This window comes from Cottoperca gobio, chromosome 3, assembly GCF_900634415.1.
Source record: "Cottoperca gobio chromosome 3, fCotGob3.1, whole genome shotgun sequence".
Classification (NCBI taxonomy): Eukaryota; Metazoa; Chordata; class Actinopteri; order Perciformes; family Bovichtidae; genus Cottoperca; species Cottoperca gobio.
In genome coordinates this window covers 1,926,323-1,945,485 of record NC_041357.1, presented here as the reverse complement: position 1 = coordinate 1,945,485, position 19,163 = coordinate 1,926,323, and the positions used below count along the sequence as shown (strand labels likewise).

The window sequence follows — 19,163 nt, the reverse complement described above, 5'->3', positions numbered from 1 at the left end:
GCTCAGATAAATAGGACTTGAACCAGCTTCGTGCAGTTCCTTTCATGCCAACACAATGTTCCAGTCTCTGTAGTAGAATGTCATGATCAACAGTGTCGAAAGCAGCACTGAGGTCTAACAAGACAAGAACAGTGACAAGTCCTTTGTCTGATGCCAATAGAAGGTCATTGGTAACTTTCACCAGTGCCGTCTCTGTGCTATGATGAACTAAATTGATTTAATACTTTGTACAAAAGCCTTTGTTGGTAGGGACAGCTTCAAGACGCCTCCCGTATGGAAAAACTAGTCGCATGCATTGCTCAGGTGTGATTTTGGCCCATTCTTCCACAAAAACAGGTTCTGTGGGCCTCTTCTATGAGCTCTGATCTTTACTTCTTTCCATAGATTTTCTATTGGATTCAAGTCAGGTGATTGGCGGGGCCATTCTAGCAGGTTTTTATCAAGAATATCTCGGTACATTTTTCCATTCATGCTTCCTTCAGTTATATTAAGTTTGCCAGTGCCGTATTCTTATCTTGGTAATGAGAGACCTTTTTCTGGGACTGTGAGAAACTTTCACAGTGAATGTCAATCTCCCTGTTTGTATCACACTTTAAAGAAGGTGATCCCAGTAGCCGTCTGGTCTCAGTCTCCGTTACGTTTGTGTAGCTCACAACCCATATACTTGTTGTTCATATTATGCACAGACGCATGTATTAATTGGTTTTAACAAAGACACAAGCCCATTTAATGTAAAAACCTTTTATTGGTTGGTTTATGTCGAGACAATTTCGATGGGATATGTATATGTATATATGTATATAATGTGTGCGTAGTACATTTTGTAGTCGCATAGTCGTTTTTGTTACATAATAATTATCATTTATTTTATAGAATTTATGTTGAATATTTAGAGTTCATGTTTATTATTTCTCGATTTGCCTCTAACCGTTAACACCCCTGGTTTTGATACAGCCTAAGGCTATATAAGGCTGCTCTTTTGGGAAATTGGGGGGAAGTAGGGTGGCCTCAGGCATGAATGCAGTCAATTGTGACAGCTGATGTGACACTGTATATATATATAAACCTATATCTTGTAAATAAATGCCCACGTTTGTGGTTTGCTTGTCCTCATGCCTCTGCCTCCTTGCTTATGGTCTGGACCGCTCATGGTCAGCCTAACACACACACACAGAGAAATTGACAATGAAATTGACTTTGAAATTGACAGGTCCAAGGTCCAAGATACTTGTTGAGCCTGAATTCCAGGATAGAATAAAGTCCCCAGGCGCGCTTGTTTACCAGAAAATATTGGGAGAGAAACCCTGCCTACTCCCAGACTCCACCTCCCTTATGGCTGCTTTCTCCGAAAGAGAGGACAGTTCTTCATGCAACACCCGTGCATGTTGAGGGCTGCTCACTGTGTTTAACTGTGTGTTTCCTCATGAGAACCGCAAGCAGTACCCCGTTATAGCGAGTCAGAGACACCCTAACCTGGAGACCACCAGAAAATGGCAGCTAAAGGGAGACAGGAGCATCAGTGGGAGGCCAGCAGAGACAGATAGCAGAAGGGAAGCAGCAATGTAGTGAGGCTGCCTGCAGACTTTTACTAGTAAGTAGATTCAACGCAGTAACAATACCGATTGTCACACAGCGCACCCTGAGTCAGGGGGAGATCAGTGAGTGATTCCACAGTTTTATAGGAACTGAACTGTCGGGAGTGCGTGAGCAAGGCTGTGTGTGAAGGAAGTATCCAGGGACCCTGCCAGCAGAGTGACCGTACTGAATCTGTCAAAGGAGAGGTTGTGTTCATACGATAGAGAACCTTCAGGCTTCACTGGCTATATACAATACTCAATTTTAAACCAGAAGAATAATTATAAAGTATAATATTTTAATGTCTTTTTTACTTACCATTAATAAAACAGACTGCATAGCAGCCTTGCTAGTTGACTTGTATTCATTTGACAGATAATAACTAATTTGTGTACTCTTCTAACAGGATGTGCTGTACAAAACAATTTACCCCTCAAATAAATGATCGGTAGGTCAAATAAATGTATACACAGATGTTACCCCTCTAGTCACTATCTTACAAAATCTGTCAAAACTATTGGCACTGCATGTTTTCTGAAAGGAAACTCACTCGATCAATACTGTAGAACTTATACTATCGGTTATTGTTCAGTTATGTCCACATGTTCTGGGTTCACAAATAAAGTTGATTTTGAAAGAACTAGAGGGCTTTCTATTATAATCCACTGAGAAATGAATCCATGCATTTATAACGTGCAGACTAGACCAGTGGTTCCCAATCTGGGGTCGCCAAAGCTTCAGGGGGTTGCGAGGTCTTCATGATTTTAACTAAGTGTAAGCTAACTTATAAAATATGTATATACTGTATATAGTTGGCCTATACCTCTGGATTTCATTCATTTCTGTAAAGAAGAAAATGTTATTGTATTAAAGTTCCATTCACATAAAATAATCTGCTCAAAATTCCTCCAAATCACTCGTTTTACACAAACTACCTGCAGTTATTGCGTTTACTGTTTCGGTTAATTGTACAGTTCATCAGTTGTTCTGCACTGTTACTGCAATGCAGTGAATATAATATGAAATATCCTTAAAATATGTCAATCAGTCAGTTTACTAATATTTGAAAAGGGGTCGCTTTAGGAAAAAGGTCTTAACTTAAAATTATGAGCACAATGTAGTTGTTCTTAGATCTCTGCATTGGCTCCACATGAAAACTAGATTTTTGTTTATAAAAATGTCCTAAAAGCTTCAAATGGCCGTGCACCTCAGTGTATAAACCCCTCCCCCCTGAAAGTTACGGATGTAATTACTGTTCTATGAATTCTGGATAACCACAAGAGGCAGTCCTTAACACTGAATATCTTCCGTCCCGCGCATAAAGGTTGTAGCAGAGGGACTCTCAAGGAACCACGGCCAATGGATGACAGATGGCAACATTCACCCTGTAGAACCTGGAGAATGTTGTATGTTGTGATGAAATAGCAGCCGCATACACCCTAATGGTAGAAGGAGGACCGGCCACCGTTTAGCAGGTACTGCAGAAACTCAACGATAGTAGGCACAGAGCAATGTACAGGGTCCTTGTTTTTGATTGTGCACCAGCCAGAAAACAGCTTCCATCTGTTCTCGTACTGTAGACAGTGCTCTAGCATTCAGAATAGTCATCTTGACGGGCTCTATGCGCTCACTCAGCAACGGGTCGGACCCTCCAGAGGCCAAACCCACAGCTGAAGGCAGCAGGGATCGGGCTGCCAAATCCAACCCTCCAGGTGTGACAAGAGGTCCTTCCTGCTGGGGAGATGCCAGGGCTTCCTGCAGCAGAGTCTGTGGCCAGAAGAGGGCTACCAGAAGAACCCTTTGGCCCTGTCGAAGCACTTTGAGAAGTGTTGGTAAGATCAGAGGAAGGGGTGGAAAGGCGTAGTAGAGAAGACCTCTGGCCACGTGTGAGCCGGATCCAGAGGGCTGGTCTTCTAGTGGGTCGGCAAAAAGATCTACCTCTGCCCTACTGAGGTGCCACCATATGCAGTGCACCACCTCTGGATGAAGCCGCCACTCCCCCCAGTGGAGGCTTGTGATGGGAGAGGAAGTCCACTACATGGTTCCGCTCTCCTAGTAGATACATTGCCCATAGGCTGGTCAGGCAAGGGGCTGCCCACGTCGGAAGAGCCTGGGACACCTCTAGCAACCATGAAGATTCATAGCGCTTTTCTAAATACACAAGTTCAAATTATAGAAAAGAATGTACAGTATAAATATCATCTAGCTCCTACTAGCGTCCCACCATGTTAGCCCTAACGAGGGTACTGTGAAAACACTACACAGAACACTCTCTTTACTGATACAGAATGCTGTTAATATCAGCCAACACCGAGCGGACATGCTCTAGTTAGCGCACCATCAATTAGCTCGGTCGAAAGCCCTCTGCTAACTGAAAACGTTATAGGAAATAATATATTCGCCATCAGCTTATGTTGTCCAGAGCACAAATCAGCCAGTTGTATAAGTACGGCAGAATCTTCATGCCCTGAGACTGCAATGGCAAGAGGACTGCGGCAACGCACCTGATGAACACCCGTTAGGAAAGTCCAACTGGAAGCACCCGGAACTGAAAATTACGGCCTTTAAAGGAAAAACAAAGAAATGCCTGTGATGAGGCCCAATAGGAACATGGAAGTTAGCATAATTCAGCTCAACGGACGTGAACCATTCTTTCTGGTAACAGCACGAAGAACATGGTCAAAGGCTGACGCCTTTCTTTTTTACAAGAAAATAGGTTGAGTAGAACCCCAGGCTGTGACAGGGGGTCCACAGGCTCGATTGCACTCTTGGGCAGGAGGATGGATCACTCCTGGTTCAGGGCTAAGGTGATGGTCATTTTGACCCAGCTGAAGGATGGGGGCCAGCGTTGGAACTGAAGCTTGTACCCCTGGGCTAAGGTAGAAACCACCCACGGTGTCTGAAGCTTGAGCTGCCCAGTAGTTGAGCTGCTGCTGGGAGAAATAACCAACACCCGAGGCCTCAATCCCTGCAAGAGTTAGATACCAAAGCCTGCATGGCCCAGTGGGAACCTGCGAAGACCCGAGAACTGCTGTCTGGTCTGACTAGCTTGACCTGCATCTAGCGAGATGAAATAGGACAGATCTCATCGATGACACTTATACATGACTTATACATGTGTTTATATAAATACTCGACCTGCGCATGTGCGAGATGGACGATATTCAGCGTTAAGCACTGCCTCTGTAAGGATGAAATAGAACATGCTTATTAGATAGGAACCAGCAAGAACCACACGCAGATCAACCATCCCTCATGCTAAGTCTAAAGCAAGAAAGGCTGCCTCCTGTATTTATGGCCCAAGTATATGGACTCGAGAGAGAGACACATTTAAAAGCATATTATAAACATTGCTCTTCAAACTCTTAGTCTATGTGAGGGTGTGTGTATGTGAGGGTTTTTAGTTTGAGCACTTGTTTTATTATTATTGTCATTTTCATGTAAAGCACATTGTGTTGCATGTTATATATGAAATGTGTTACGTAAATAAAGTTCAATTAAAACGCTGCGAAATCTGAACTGCCTTCAGGTGATTATTCTGTCACATTACATGTTCATACTGATTGAGCAGCTTCACTGACATGACAAATGTGCGGAGGAGAAACAGTACAGACTAGCTTATACTGGAGTGACGTTTGCTGCACATTCTGCTATTCCTCCTGATGACATAACCAGATTAAAACATCCATTGGCTAGAAAGTAAAGAGAAAATGTTTGACAGTGTAGAGAATGTGTAGAGGATCTCTTATAAAAATGCATATCATTTAATTTATTCTTCAACAAGTGTTCAGAAACTCACTCATAGCTATGGGAGCATTTGCAGTCCAAGGCTGCTGTGACACATGTATGTAGTTTATATTTTAGAAACGTCTTGCAGTTTTCTGAAGCTCGACACTTCAAAACATCCAGTGACCTACGTTTGATGTTCAGCTTGCAAAAACAGAGCTTGTGGCTGAAACTTTGGCAGATTGTGTGTTTTTACACACTTCTCAGTCACGACATGTAAACTTAGTGCAGAGCCACGTTCAGCTGTTCACCACTGTGACACATGAGTGCGAATGACGACTGCACATGTGAATTCTAAATAACTGTTTCCCAAAACAAAATGGGCGAAAATGCAAAATTTCCTCTTGTTGAATTACACAAACACATTTCTCCATAGCAAACAGTTCAGGCAGTTTATGAGTGCAACAATTATCAATTTCATTCCACATAAGGCAAGGTGTCGTATGTTTTTTAAAGCATCAGAGTAACATTTATATACAGTTCATTATCAAAATATTGCTTCATCTGTCAAATAAAAATATTCTCAGTTGACTCGCTCCATTAAAAAATGTGGAGAAGGCCCTGTGAAATGATGAAGAGAGGGACGAGCCTCCAGGTAGGATTCCTCTCATTGGTCGTCGTCAGAATCTTGCTGACTGCTCAGGTGACTCTCCTGCACCTGTAGCTCCTCAGCACTCACCATGGCAGGACTGATGGCAGCATATCTCGTGCCGTGGTGGAACTGGCGTAAGTGAATCTGACAAATCAACAAGCAGATCAAATCAATTAAAACCACATGTCACATCAGACACAAACATTATAATATTAATGAGTGGGGCGCTCTTTTTCAGCAGTATGGTTTCTGTGAACTTTTAAGTGGATCTCTGAGGCCTAGTTCACAACTGGCAGCAGTAGAATGCGTCTCCAGTGACCACTTGTGATCGGATCTCACTCCCCTGCTCTTTATGTAAATAAACACAAACATCATTTCAAGCCATACATTATTACAGAAGCATGCGATGACTAAGAAAAAGGCACTGCCTACAGTCTTTGTCTTTGGGTGCAGATTGCCGTACTCCGCACCGACTTTCGGTACCATTTTATGAACCTAAAATATAAGGTTATTGCCACGGCGCTAAAAGCTCCAGAGATGAAGCCAGAGACTCATATTAATACCAGGTCTGAACATATGTGTATATCTAATGCTACCCAAAAAAACAAATTAACAAAAGAGAAGGTGGTCAGATAGAGGTCGAGGGGTCTGCACTTATGGTGTAGAATATCAACAACTATACTAATAAGACTACTGTTAAATTACTGGCAGTAGATGATGAGGCAGTAGATGATGAGGCAGTAGATGATGAGGCAGTAGATGATGGAGGGCAGTAGTGATGAGGCCAGGCGAGTAGATGATAAAGCAGTAGATGATAAAGCAGTAGATGATGAAGCAGTAGATGATGAGGCAGTAGAGGAGAGTAAGATGATAAAGCAGTAGATGATAAAGCAGTAGATGATGAGGCAGTAGATGATGAGGCAGTAGATGATGAGGCAGTAGATGATAAAGCAGTAGATGATGAGGCAGTAGATGATGAGGCAGTAGATGATAAAGCAGTAGATGATGAGGCAGTAGATGTGAGGCAGTAGATGATGATAAAGCAGTAGATGAAGCAGTAGATGATGAGGCAGTAGATGAGAGCAGTAGATGATGAGGCAGTAGATGATGAGGCAGTAGATGATAAAGCAGTAGATGATGAGGCAGTAGATGATAAAGCAGTAGATGATGAGGCAGTAGATGATAAAGCAGTAGATGATGAGGCAGTAGATGATAAAGCAGTAGATGATAAAGCAGTAGATGATGAGGCAGTAGATGATAAAGCAGTAGATGATGAGGCAGTAGATGATAAAGCAGTAGATGATGAGGCAGTAGATGATAAAGCAGTAGATGATGAGGCAGTAGATGATGAAAGCAGTAGATGATGAGGCAGTAGATGATGAAAGCAGTAGATGATAAAGCAGTAGATGATAAAGCAGTAGATGATGAGGCAGTAGATGATGAGGCAGTAGATGATGATAAAGCAGTAGATGATGAAGCAGTAGATGATGAGGCAGTAGATGATAAAGCAGTAGATGATGAAGCAGTAGATGATGAAGCAGTAGATGATAAAGCAGTAGATGATGAAGCAGTAGTAGATGATGAGGCAGTAGATGATAAAGCAGTAGATGATGAAGCAGTAGATGATGAGGCAGTAGATGATAAAGCAGTAGATGATGAAGCAGTAGATGATGAGGCAGTAGATGATAAAGCAGTAGATGATAAAGCAGTAGATGATAAAGCAGTAGATGATGAGGCAGTAGATGATGAAGCAGTAGATGATAAAGCAGTAGATGATGAGGCAGTAGATGATAAAGCAGTAGATGATAAAGCAGTAGATGATGAGGCAGTAGATGATAAAGCAGTAGATGATAAAGCAGTAGATGATAAAGCAGTAGATGATGAGGCAGTAGATGATGAGGCAGTAGATGATAAAGCAGTAGATGATAAAGCAGTAGATGATAAAGCAGTAGATGATGAGGCAGTAGATGATAAAGCAGTAGATGATAAAGCAGTAGATGATGAGGCAGTAGATGATAAAGCAGTAGATGATGAAGCAGTAGATGATAAAGCAGTAGATGATAAAGCAGTAGATGATGAGGCAGTAGATGATGAGGCAGTAGATGATAAAGCAGTAGATGATGAAGCAGTAGATGATGAGGCAGTAGATGATAAAGCAGTAGATGATGAGGCAGTAGATGATGAAGCAGTAGATGATGAGGCAGTAGATGATAAAGCAGTAGATGATGAGGCAGTAGATGATGAGGCAGTAGATGATGAGGCAGTAGATGATAAAGCAGTAGATGATAAAGCAGTAGATGATGAGGCAGTAGATGATGAGGCAGTAGATGATAAGGCAGTAGATGATAAAGCAGTAGATGATGAGGCAGTAGAGGATAAAGCAGTAGATGATAAAGCAGTAGATGATGAAGCAGTAGATGATGAGGCAGTAGATGATGAGGCAGTAGATGATAAAGCAGTAGATGATGAAGCAGTAGATGATGGAGACTAGATTGATGAAGCAGTAGATGATGAGGCAGAGTAAGTATGGAGATTCTGAATGTAATGAGTAGCACTGAATGATGGGAGTAGATGATGAAAGAAAAGTAGATGATGTCGGCAGAAAGTGAGTAGCCTAGTAGAGTATTGACGAAAGCAGTGATGATTGCACGTGTCACATGTATCGCAAATAGATGTACAGACAGCACTGAGTGGATGATAGGCGATGGTAGAGAACTGCAAGACAGCAGATAATGATGAGTGGAGGCACATGAAGTAGATGATAAAGCAGAGTAGATTGATTGAGGCTAAGGAGATGAAGTAAAAGCAGTAGAATAAGATAGATGATGAGGCAGTAGAGATAAAGCAGTAGATGATAAAGCAGTAGATGATAAAGCAGTAGGATGGATGATGAAAGGCATGTAGAATGATAAAGCAGTACGAGTATAGGAGATGATAAAAGTCAGAGTAGATGAGAGGCAGTAGAAGTAGATGATAAGCAGTAGATGATGAGGCAGTAGAGTGCAGTAAGAAGCTGTGATGATGCATAGATATGACACAGAAAAAGAATGAGATGATGAGGCAGTAGATGATGAAGCCAGTAGATGATTGAGGCAGTAGATGATAAAGCAGTAGATGATGAGGCAGTAGATGATGAGGCAGTAGATGATGAGGCAGTAGTAGATGAGAAAGCAGATTTGAGCCTGATGATAAGGAGTAGATGATGATGGCAGTGTAGATGATGGATGAAGCAGTAGATGATGAGGGCAAAAGATGATTGTTAGGTATGGTTGATGAGGAGTAGATGATAAAGCAGTAGATGATAAAGCAGTAGATGATAAAAGCAGAGTAGTGATGAGGCGTAGATGATAAAGCAGTAGAGATTGAAGCAGAGTAGTGTTTTAAAGCCGAAGTAGATGATAAAGCAGAGTAGATGATTAAAGCAATGATAAAGCAGTAGATGATTAAAGCAGTAGATGATAAAGCAGTAGATGATGAAGCAGTAGATGATAAAGCAGTAGATGATAATGAAGCAGTAGTAGATGTAATGACGGCAGTAGAATTGGGAGTAGATGAGAAGATGTGTGATGGCAGGGGCAAAGTAGATGATGAGCAGTAGATGTGAGGCAGTAGATGATAAAAGCAGAGTAGATGATGAGGCAGTAGATGCTGATGCAGTAGATGATGAAGCAGTGATGATAAAGCAGTAGATGATGAGGCAGTAGAGGATAAAGCAGTAGATGATAAAGCAGTAGAGTAAGAGAGTAGATGATGAGGCAGTAGATGATAAAGCAGAAGTAGATGATGAAAGCAGTAGATGATGAGGCAGTAGTAGATGAGAAGCAGTAGATGATGAAGCAGTAGATGATGAAAGGCAGTAGTGATGAAGGCAGTAGAGTAGATGATGAGCAGTAGATGATAAAGCAGTAGATGATGAGGCAGTAGATGAGAGGGCAGTAGATGATGATGCAGTAGATGATAAAGCAGTAGATGATGAAGCAGTATGATAAGTAGATGATGAGGCAGTAGATGATGAGGCAGTAGATGATGAGCAGTAGATGATGAGGCAGTAGATGATGAAGAAAGTAGATGATGAGGCAGGCAGTAGATATAGATGATAAAGCAGTAGATGAGATGAGTAGCAGTAGGAGCAGTAGATGATGAAAGCAGTAGATGATGAGGCGAGTAGATGATGAAGCAGTAGATGATGAGGGCAAAGTAGGATGATAAAGCAGTAGATGATGAGGCAGTAGATGATAAAGCAGAGTAGATGATGAGCAGTAGATGATGAAGCAGTAGATGATGAAGCAGTAGATGATAAAGCAGTAGATGATGAGGCAGTAGATGATGAAGCAGTAGATGATGAGGCAGTAGATGATGAGGCAGTAGATGATAAAGCAGTAGATGATGAGGCAGTAGATGATGAGGCAGTAGATGATGAGGCAGTAGATGATGAGGCAGTAGATGATGAGGCAGTAGATGATGAGGCAGTAGATGATGAGGCAGTAGATGATGAGGCAGTAGATGATAAAGCAGTAGATGATAAAGCAGTAGATGATGAGGCAGTAGAAGAGCAGTAGGATGATGAAGCAGTAGAGATGAGGCAGATGAGAGTAGATGATAAAGCAGTAGATGATGAAGCAGTAGATGATGAAGCAGTAGATGATGAAGCAGTAGATGATGAAGCAGTAGATGATAAAGCAGTAGATGATAAAGCAGTAGATGATGAAGCAGTAGATGATAAAGCAGTAGATGATGAAGCAGTGTATGATGCTTGAAGTAGCAGAGCAGGTAGATGATAAAGCAGTAGATGATATAAAGCAGTTAGTAAGTAGATGATGAAGCAGTAGATGATAAAGCAGTAGATGATGAAGCAGTAGATGATAAGCAGGAGTAGATGATAAAGCAGTAGATGATGAAGCAGTAGATGATGAAGCAGTAGATGATGAGGCAGTAGATGATGAAGCAGTAGATGATGAAGCAGTAGATGATAAAGCAGTAGATGATGAAGCAGTAGATGATAAAGCAGTAGATGATAAAGCAGTAGATGATAAAGCAGTAGATGATGAGGCAGTAGATGATAAATGATTGATGAAAGCAGAAGCAGTAGATGATGATGAAAGCAGTAGATGATAAAGCAGTAGATGATAAAGCAGTAGATGATGAGGCAGTAGATGATGAGGCAGTAGATGATAAAGCAGTAGATGATGAAGCAGTAGATGATAAAGCAGTAGATGATGAGGCAGTAGATGATGAAAGCAGTAGATGATAAAGCAGTAGATGATGAGGCAGTAGATGATGAAAGCAGTAGATGATGAGGCAGTAGAGCAGTAGATGATGAAGCAGTAGATGATGAAGCAGTAGATGATGAGGCAGTAGATGATGAGGCAGTAGATGATAAAGCAGTAGATGATTAAAGCAGAGTAGAGATGATAAAGCAGTAGATGATGAGCAGTAGATGATGAGCAGCAGTAGAGCAGTAGATGATAAAGCAGAGCAGTAGATGATGAAGCAAAGCAGTAGATGATAAAGCAGTAGATGATAAAGCAGTAGATGATGAGGCAGAGTAGTAGATGATAAAGCAGTAGATGATGAAGCAGTAGATGATGAGGCAGTAGATGATGAAGCAGTAGATGATAAAGCAGTGTAGATGATAAAGGCAGTGTAGATGATGAAGCAGTAGATGATGAAGCAGTAGATGATGAGGCAGTAGTAGATGATATAAAGCAGTAGATGATGAAGCAGTAGATGTAGCAGTAGATGATAAAGCAGTAGATGATAAGCAGTAGATGATGAGGCAGTAGATGATAAGATGATGATAAAGCAGTAGATGATGAGGAAGCAGTAGATGATGAGCAGTAGATGATAAAGCAGTAGTAGATGATATAAAGCAGTAGATGATAAAGCAGTAGATGATGAAGCAGTAGATGATAAAGCAGTAGATGATGAGGCAGTAGATGATAAAGCAGTAGATGATAAAGCAGTAGATGATAAAGCAGTAGATGATGAGGCAGTAGATGATGAAGAGCAGTAGATGATAAAGCAGTAGATGATAAAGCAGTAGATGATAAAGCAGTAGATGATAAAGCAGTAGATGATAAAGCAGTAGATGATAAGCAGTAGATGATAAAGCAGTAGATAGTAGATGATGAGGCAGTAGATGATAAAGCAGAGTAGATGATAAAGCAGTAGATGATAAAGCAGTAGATGATGAGGCAGTAGATGATGAAAGCAGTAGATGATGAGGCAGTAGATGATAAAGCAGTAGATGATGAAGCAGTAGATGATAAAGCAGTAGATGATAAAGCAGTAGATGATAAAGCAGTAGATGATGATAAAGCAGTAGAAGCAGTAGATGATGAAGCAGTAGATGATGAAGCAGGAGAGAAGTAGATGATGAGGCAGTAGATGATAAAGCAGTAGATGATGAAGCAGTAGATGATAAAGCAGTAGATGATAAAGCAGTAGATGATAAAGCAGTAGATGATGAGGCAGTAGATGATGAAGCAGTAGATGATAAAGCAGTAGATGATAAGCAGTAGATGATAAAGCAGTAGATGATGAAAGCAGTAGATGATAAGGCAGTAGATGATAGAGTAGATGAAGCAGTAGATGATAAAGCAGTCGATGATAAAGCAGTAGATGATAAAGCAGTAGATGATGAGGCAGTAGATGATAAAGCAGTAGATGATAAGCAGTAGATGATAAAGCAGTAGATGATGAAGCAGTAGATGATACAAGCAGTAGATTGATAAAGCAGTAGATGATACAGCAGTAGATGATGAAGCAGTAGATGATAAGCAGTAGATGATAAAGCAGTAGATGATAAAGCAGTAGATGATAAAGCAGTAGATGATGAAGCAGTAGATGATAAAGCAGTAGATGAGAGGCAGTAGATGATAAAGCAGTAGATGATGAGGCAGTAGATGATAAAGCAGTAGATGATGAAGCAGTAGATGATTAAAGCAGTAGATGCTGAAGCAGTAGATGATTAAAGCAGTAGATGATAAAGCAGTAGATGATAAAGCAGTAGATGATGAAGCAGTAGATGATGAAGCAGTAGATGATAAAGCAGTAGATGATAAGCAGTAGATGATGAAGCAGTAGATGATGAGGCCGTAGATGATAAAGCAGTAGATGATAAAGCAGTAGATGATAAAGCAGTAGATGATAAGCAGTAGATGATAAGCAGTAGATGATAAAGCAGTAGATGATAAAGCAGTAGAGGATAAAGCAGTAGAGGATAAAGCAGTAGATGATGAGGCAGTAGATGATGAGGCAGTAGATGATAAAGCAGTAGATGATGAGGCAGTAGATGATGAGGCAGTAGATGATAGAAGTAGATGATAAAGCAGTAGAGATGCACGCAGTTAGATGATGAGGCAGTAGATGATGAGGCAGTAGATGAAGATGATAAAGCAGTAGATGATGAGGCAGTAGATGATGAGGCAGTAGATGATAAAGCAGTAGATGATGAGGCAGTAGATGATGAGGCAGTAGATGATAAAGCAGTAGATGATGAGGCAGTAGATGATGAGGCGCAGAGAGAGTAGATGAAAAGCAGTAGATGATGAGGCAGTAGATGATAAAAGCAGTAGTAGATGATGAGGAAGTAGATGATAAGCAGTAGATGATGAGGAAAGCAGTAGATGATGAGGCAGTAGATGATAAAGCAGTAGATGATGAGGCAGTAGATGATGAAGCAGTAGATGATAAAGCAGTAGATGATGAGGCAGTAGATGATAAAGCAGTAGATGATGAGGCAGTAGATGATAAGCAGTAGATGATGAGCAGTAGATGATGAAGCAGTAGATGATGAAGCAGTAGATGATGAAGCAGTAGATGATGAAGCAGTAGATGATGAAGCAGTAGATGATGAAGCAGTAGATGATGAAGCAGTAGATGATGAGGCAGTAGATGATGAAGCAGTAGATGATGAGGCAGTAGATGATGAGGCAGTAGATGATAAGGCAGTAGATGATAAGGCAGTAGATGATAAGGCAGTAGATGATGAGGCAGAGCATACCTGTATGTAGAGGTTGACTTCAGCACTCCTGCACAGGTACGGGAAGTTTCCTCCTGTTTTCAGATGAGCTCGTCTCGCATTAGGATACAGTTTATACATCTCCTCCTTGGCCTCCAGCGACAGAGCGCTCTGATCAAACACCTCAAAAGGATTTACAGAGAAAACACGTCTTTCAGGTTATTGTAGTAGAAATATACATGACTGGACAGTGATGAGAGAGTGGGTTTAACACTTACATCTATAATGGTCACAGCAACATCTTTTATTTTGTGAGGCTCCACATAAGAATTCTGACAGTTGAGTGTTAGTCGCGACGCTAACTCACTTTGGTTCAGACTCTCCAACTACAGAACACACAACACAGGGAGGGCAGAGGTAAACAAAGACATTACATACTTAAAGGAACAAAGTAGTCACCTGGTTAAAAGGAACAGTCCAACATTTCAGTAAATGTGCTTATTCTATTTAATGAGAAGATGGATATCAATCTCTAATGTAAGGGTGCTTCTTATTTATCGATAATGTCTCCACATGTCCCAACCGAGTTCTTCACTTGGGTCTTTTCCACCCATCTTCATCCCTCCCACTGAAGAGTCTTCCAGAGCAGTGGTCCCCAACCACCGGGCCGCACAGAAAGATTGAATACAAAAATATTTGATTTTGAAAGAGGTTTTATTTTGAAAAATCACCGGATACATCTGTCTGTGCGTCTGTGTCTCTTGACACATGTCAAGACGTTCGTCTCTCAGTCAAGTGATACTTTACTTAAATAAATTAGGCCCACAAGCAACAATGAGTGGAAAACAAACGTCTTTAAAGAGCTTTTTTGGAAAAGGGAAAAGATCCAATGAGGAGGCATTTAAAAGACAATATCAGGAGTCACTTAAAATACGTGTTTGTCGCTACAGGTGATTCTCATGCGCCGCTCTGCATAATACACAGGCTCGCAAATGAGGCAACGAAGCCTTCATAAGGGCTTCGCCGGCACCCGGCATTAAGAGACAAGCCCTTGGAGTTTTGTGCAAGAAAAAAACATGAACAAGAAGGACATAAACAATTACTGATGGCCACCACATCAACACATGCGAGTGCACTGAGAGAGTCATACTTAGTGACTAACTGTATCGCTAAGAGAAGAAACCTTTTACTGTTGGTGAAGAATGTATACCCCTATATTGGACCGGCTCTTTGCAGAGACACAAGCTCAGGGCTCACGCTCATTCAGTGTAATGGTGAGTTTGTTATGCACTTTAGATTTGGTTTTATGCCGGCCGTATCATTTTATTTCGTCATATTTATCCCCCCCCACACACTTAGAAGGCCGGTCTGTGAAGATATTTTAGCAGCACATTGTAAGATAACCGAGCAACACACACACACACACACACACACACACACACACACACACACACACACACACACACACACACACACACACACACACACACACACACACACACACACACACACACACACACACACACACACACACACACACACACACACACACACACACACTTACCCTGTCAACCATGAAGTCGATTGCATCTGCCATTTTAGGGTCCACAGGTCCTTTAGCAAAGTTCCCCAGAACAATCTTCTTCAACATGAAAGCTGGCATCAGCCAGAAACTGAGGAGGAACGAGAAGTGAAAGATGAATATAAATGTAAACATTGAGAGGAAAATCTGAGCTGGAATCATTAAAACCACCTGTTTGCTGTCCACATCTGGTTAAAGATGGACGTATCACTGAATGAATTACACAGTATCAGTGAGTGCACTCTGGGAGACTTGTGTGTGCACTCTGCAAACTTCTGAGCCAAGAATCCACCCAGGGACGCACCGAACAGATGGACCTGAAGGTTCAAGTGACAGACGATCCTCATTAGTTAGAGAGAGATTGGTCCAAAGGGCGATCAGGTAACATGCCCACATTAATAAGTCCTATTCCTTTACTGTGCAGGGGTACATTGTATTGGCCAGTAAGAGTCCTGCAGCGCCTCCCTGGAGCTGTATATGTCAAGATTTAAGTCCAGTTTGAGTGTGCAGGTGTACCTACTGGTTTCCTGGACAGAGTAAATTTAGTGTCTACTGTAACCAATAGCTTAATTATTTGGTAAAACTGCCTCATGTTCAAGAATTCACCTGTTCTGGCTGTATGTGTAAATGTAAGATGGCCCCTTATTCTGTCCTCAAGTACTGTAGAAATTAAACTATTCATATTCCTGTTACTATCATGTTTGTAATTCCTGGATGTACCTTTAGCTGTTAAATTGGCCAATCTTATACTTCTATATAATCATTTTCCTTGAGTAGTAAAACATGTTAATGCAGTTTTACTATTAAAGTATATTTGGTTTACCTTCTAACTTACACATTACCATTCTTATATCTGTTCTAGATACAAACACGCACAAACATTTTAAATACTTTATTTGAAACCATTAGTAAACAATGTCTACAGTGTTCTTATACATTGTTTGACACTCATGGGTAAAGAAATACTGCATGCTCAGCTCTGAAGCGAAAGAGAACACAGACTTACTTTATCCAACTGCAGGTGATCGAGAAGCTTCCTGAAGCCGTCACAGAACTCCATGAGATCCCAGTACACCGGATACTGAAGCTGGAACCACACAGACAAACTATCAGGACGAGACATTTACAAATAATCAGGGATGTCTTCCATAGGCCAACATGGTAATGAATTCAGTCATTTAATCAATTAGTCTTTTGACATGAACTTAATCTTCAACTATTTTGATTATGATTTTCAGAATATTTGGCATTTTTGCCACGTTAAGCTCTGAGAAACTCAACATAGACCTTTCTCAAACATTTTATAGACAAACTAATGATAATAAAATGAATAGAGAAAATAATCGGAATAATAATCCAGAACGAAAATAAGCCTTAGTTGTATATAGCTGTGAAAAACAGTGTGTTTTCAGTTACGAGCTCACCGAGATGACCCTGTAGCCCCATCCTGTCAGAGCCAGCACCTGCTGGAAGAACACCTCGGCTGTCCCACTGACTGGAGGGAGGAAGATGATGGGACACCTGATGCTCTTTGGGCCAGCATCATACAGCGACCACACTTTACTGTCATCATCATCAACAATGATCTGGTGGAGACAAAAACACAAGGTGAGAAAAATACATCCTGAAAACATTGTTACACACAGGATTTCATACACGTCACAGGGGACAAATATGGAACTATTTGACTTGCAGACTAAAATATGAGAGCATAGACTGCATACAAGAAGTTTTTACTTTTTATACATTCTATGATGGAGAGCAAAACAATTTTTCCAAGAGAGGTTTAATCCAACAAGTAACTAGTTCAGGTTCTGATAAAGACTTCACACTTTAATAAAGTCCAGGACTGACGAGGACGAGCACACTCACTTATCACTTCACTCCGTTGTACACGTGAAACAATTGATAGGATGGCAGAAAGTTAACCAGTAAACATTTTTGATACTTTGAATTAATCCCCTCCTAGTATTAGGATATATAAAAAAATAAATACAAAATAAATAATAATAATAATAATAATAATAATAATAATATATATATATATATATATATATATATATATATATATATATATATATACACACACACACACATACACATTTTTTTTTAATTGTGTTGTCTTGGGAAGATTGTTTTTTGTGAAATCTGTTTATTTCATATCTGCCTCCTGTTGTGTGTTGTCATCCTGTCATTCAGCAGTGGGCCCAGTGATTATGGACCACCATCACAGATTACACATCATGAGGTACTTACTCTTTTCAGGGGCACTGTGCTTCTGAACCAGTTATAGTCAGGGGACACTTTAATCTCCTCCATCTGAGGACACATTTAGAGACAAACATTCAGAAAATATAAATCGCCAATTTAAAATTATGAATGCAGCTGTTAACGTAAAAAGACCAACACCTGACTGTTATATTAGCTTAACTGCTAACTGTTAGTGTTAAAGATAAAATCAACATTTGTTACGGTGAGAACTCAATGACCGAATAAAACGTTATTGACTGTGTCTAAACATGATTTGTGGGTACTGTTACCGTGTTTGTTGTGGATGTTAGTCACCGTGTCCGAGGAATTTTATCCATATCTAGGTAGCATTTTCTCCGGCTGCCTGCCTGGTCATATGACTCCGCTTTCATACACTTCCGCAAAGCTTCTGCCACCGCCTACCAATAACACAAGTCTGTCTGCCTGCCTGTCTGTCTGTCTGCCTGCCTGGTCATATGACTCCGCTTTCATACACTTCCGCAAAGCTTCTGCCACCACCTACCAATAACACAAGTCTGCCTGTCTGCCTCTCTGCCTGTCTGCCTGTCTGCCTGCCTGCCTGCCTGGTCATATGACTCCGCTTTCATACACTTCCGCAAAAGCTTCTGCCACCGCCTACCAATAACACAAGCTTGTCTGCCTGCTTTACACTTTTTATTATTATTATTATTATTATTATTATTATATTATTATTATTATTATTATTATTATTATTATTATTATTATTATTATTATTATTATTATTATTATTATTATTACACGTATTATCCAAAGTCTATGGAAGCCCATATGGGACCTTATTAATAGTAGTGTAAACTTTAAAATTAAAATGCAATTTGACAGTTTTTACAATAAATAATATAATAATAATAATAATAATAATAATAATAATAATAATAATAATAATAATAATAAAATGAAATGCAAAGATCTAATATTCATTTTCACATACTCTATCTATGGGCATTCTATAAACCAGTGGTCCCCAACCACTGGTCCACGGACCGGTACCGGTACTGGTCAAATCACCGGATACATCTGTCTGTGCGTCTATGTCTCTTGACACATGTCAAGACGCTCGTCTCTCAGTCAAGTGATACTTTACTTCAAAAGATTAAGCCCACAAGCAATAATGAGTGGAAAACAAATGTCTTTAAAGAGCTTTTTTGGAAAAGGGAAAAGACCCAATGAGGAGGCATTTAAAAGACAATATCAGGAGTCCTACTTAAAATACGTGTTTATCGCTACAGGTGATTTTTATGCGCCGCTCTGCATAATATACAGGCTCACAAATGAGGCAACGAAGCCTTCATAAGGGCTTCGCCGGCACCCAGCAGTAAAAGACAAGCCCTTGAAGTTTTTTGAAAGAAAAAATGAACAAGAAGGACATAAAA

The 19,163-nt window shown here is 40.6% G+C and overlaps 1 protein-coding gene across 2 annotated transcripts; it reads right to left on the bottom strand.

Moving 5' to 3' along the window:
* Window positions 1–5,318: 5,318 nt before the first annotated feature.
* spg21 (SPG21 abhydrolase domain containing, maspardin) lies at window positions 5,319–18,291 on the bottom strand. 2 transcript variants are annotated; one of them, XM_029428508.1, is made up of 9 exons: window positions 18,064–18,291; window positions 17,755–17,817; window positions 16,923–17,084; window positions 16,505–16,585; window positions 15,670–15,815; window positions 15,481–15,589; window positions 14,195–14,302; window positions 13,959–14,099; window positions 5,319–6,097 (listed from the first exon to the last, which is right to left on the bottom strand). In XM_029428508.1, exons 2-9 carry the CDS (start codon window positions 17,815–17,817, stop codon window positions 5,969–5,971), a joined length of 939 nt encoding a protein of 312 aa, XP_029284368.1. In that variant the 5' UTR covers window positions 18,064–18,291; the 3' UTR covers window positions 5,319–5,968. The 2 variants fall into 2 exon arrangements, with proteins under 2 accessions (XP_029284368.1, XP_029284367.1); XM_029428507.1 differs by having other exon boundaries at window positions 18,039–18,290.
* Between the last annotated feature and the right edge of the window lie 872 nt (window positions 18,292–19,163).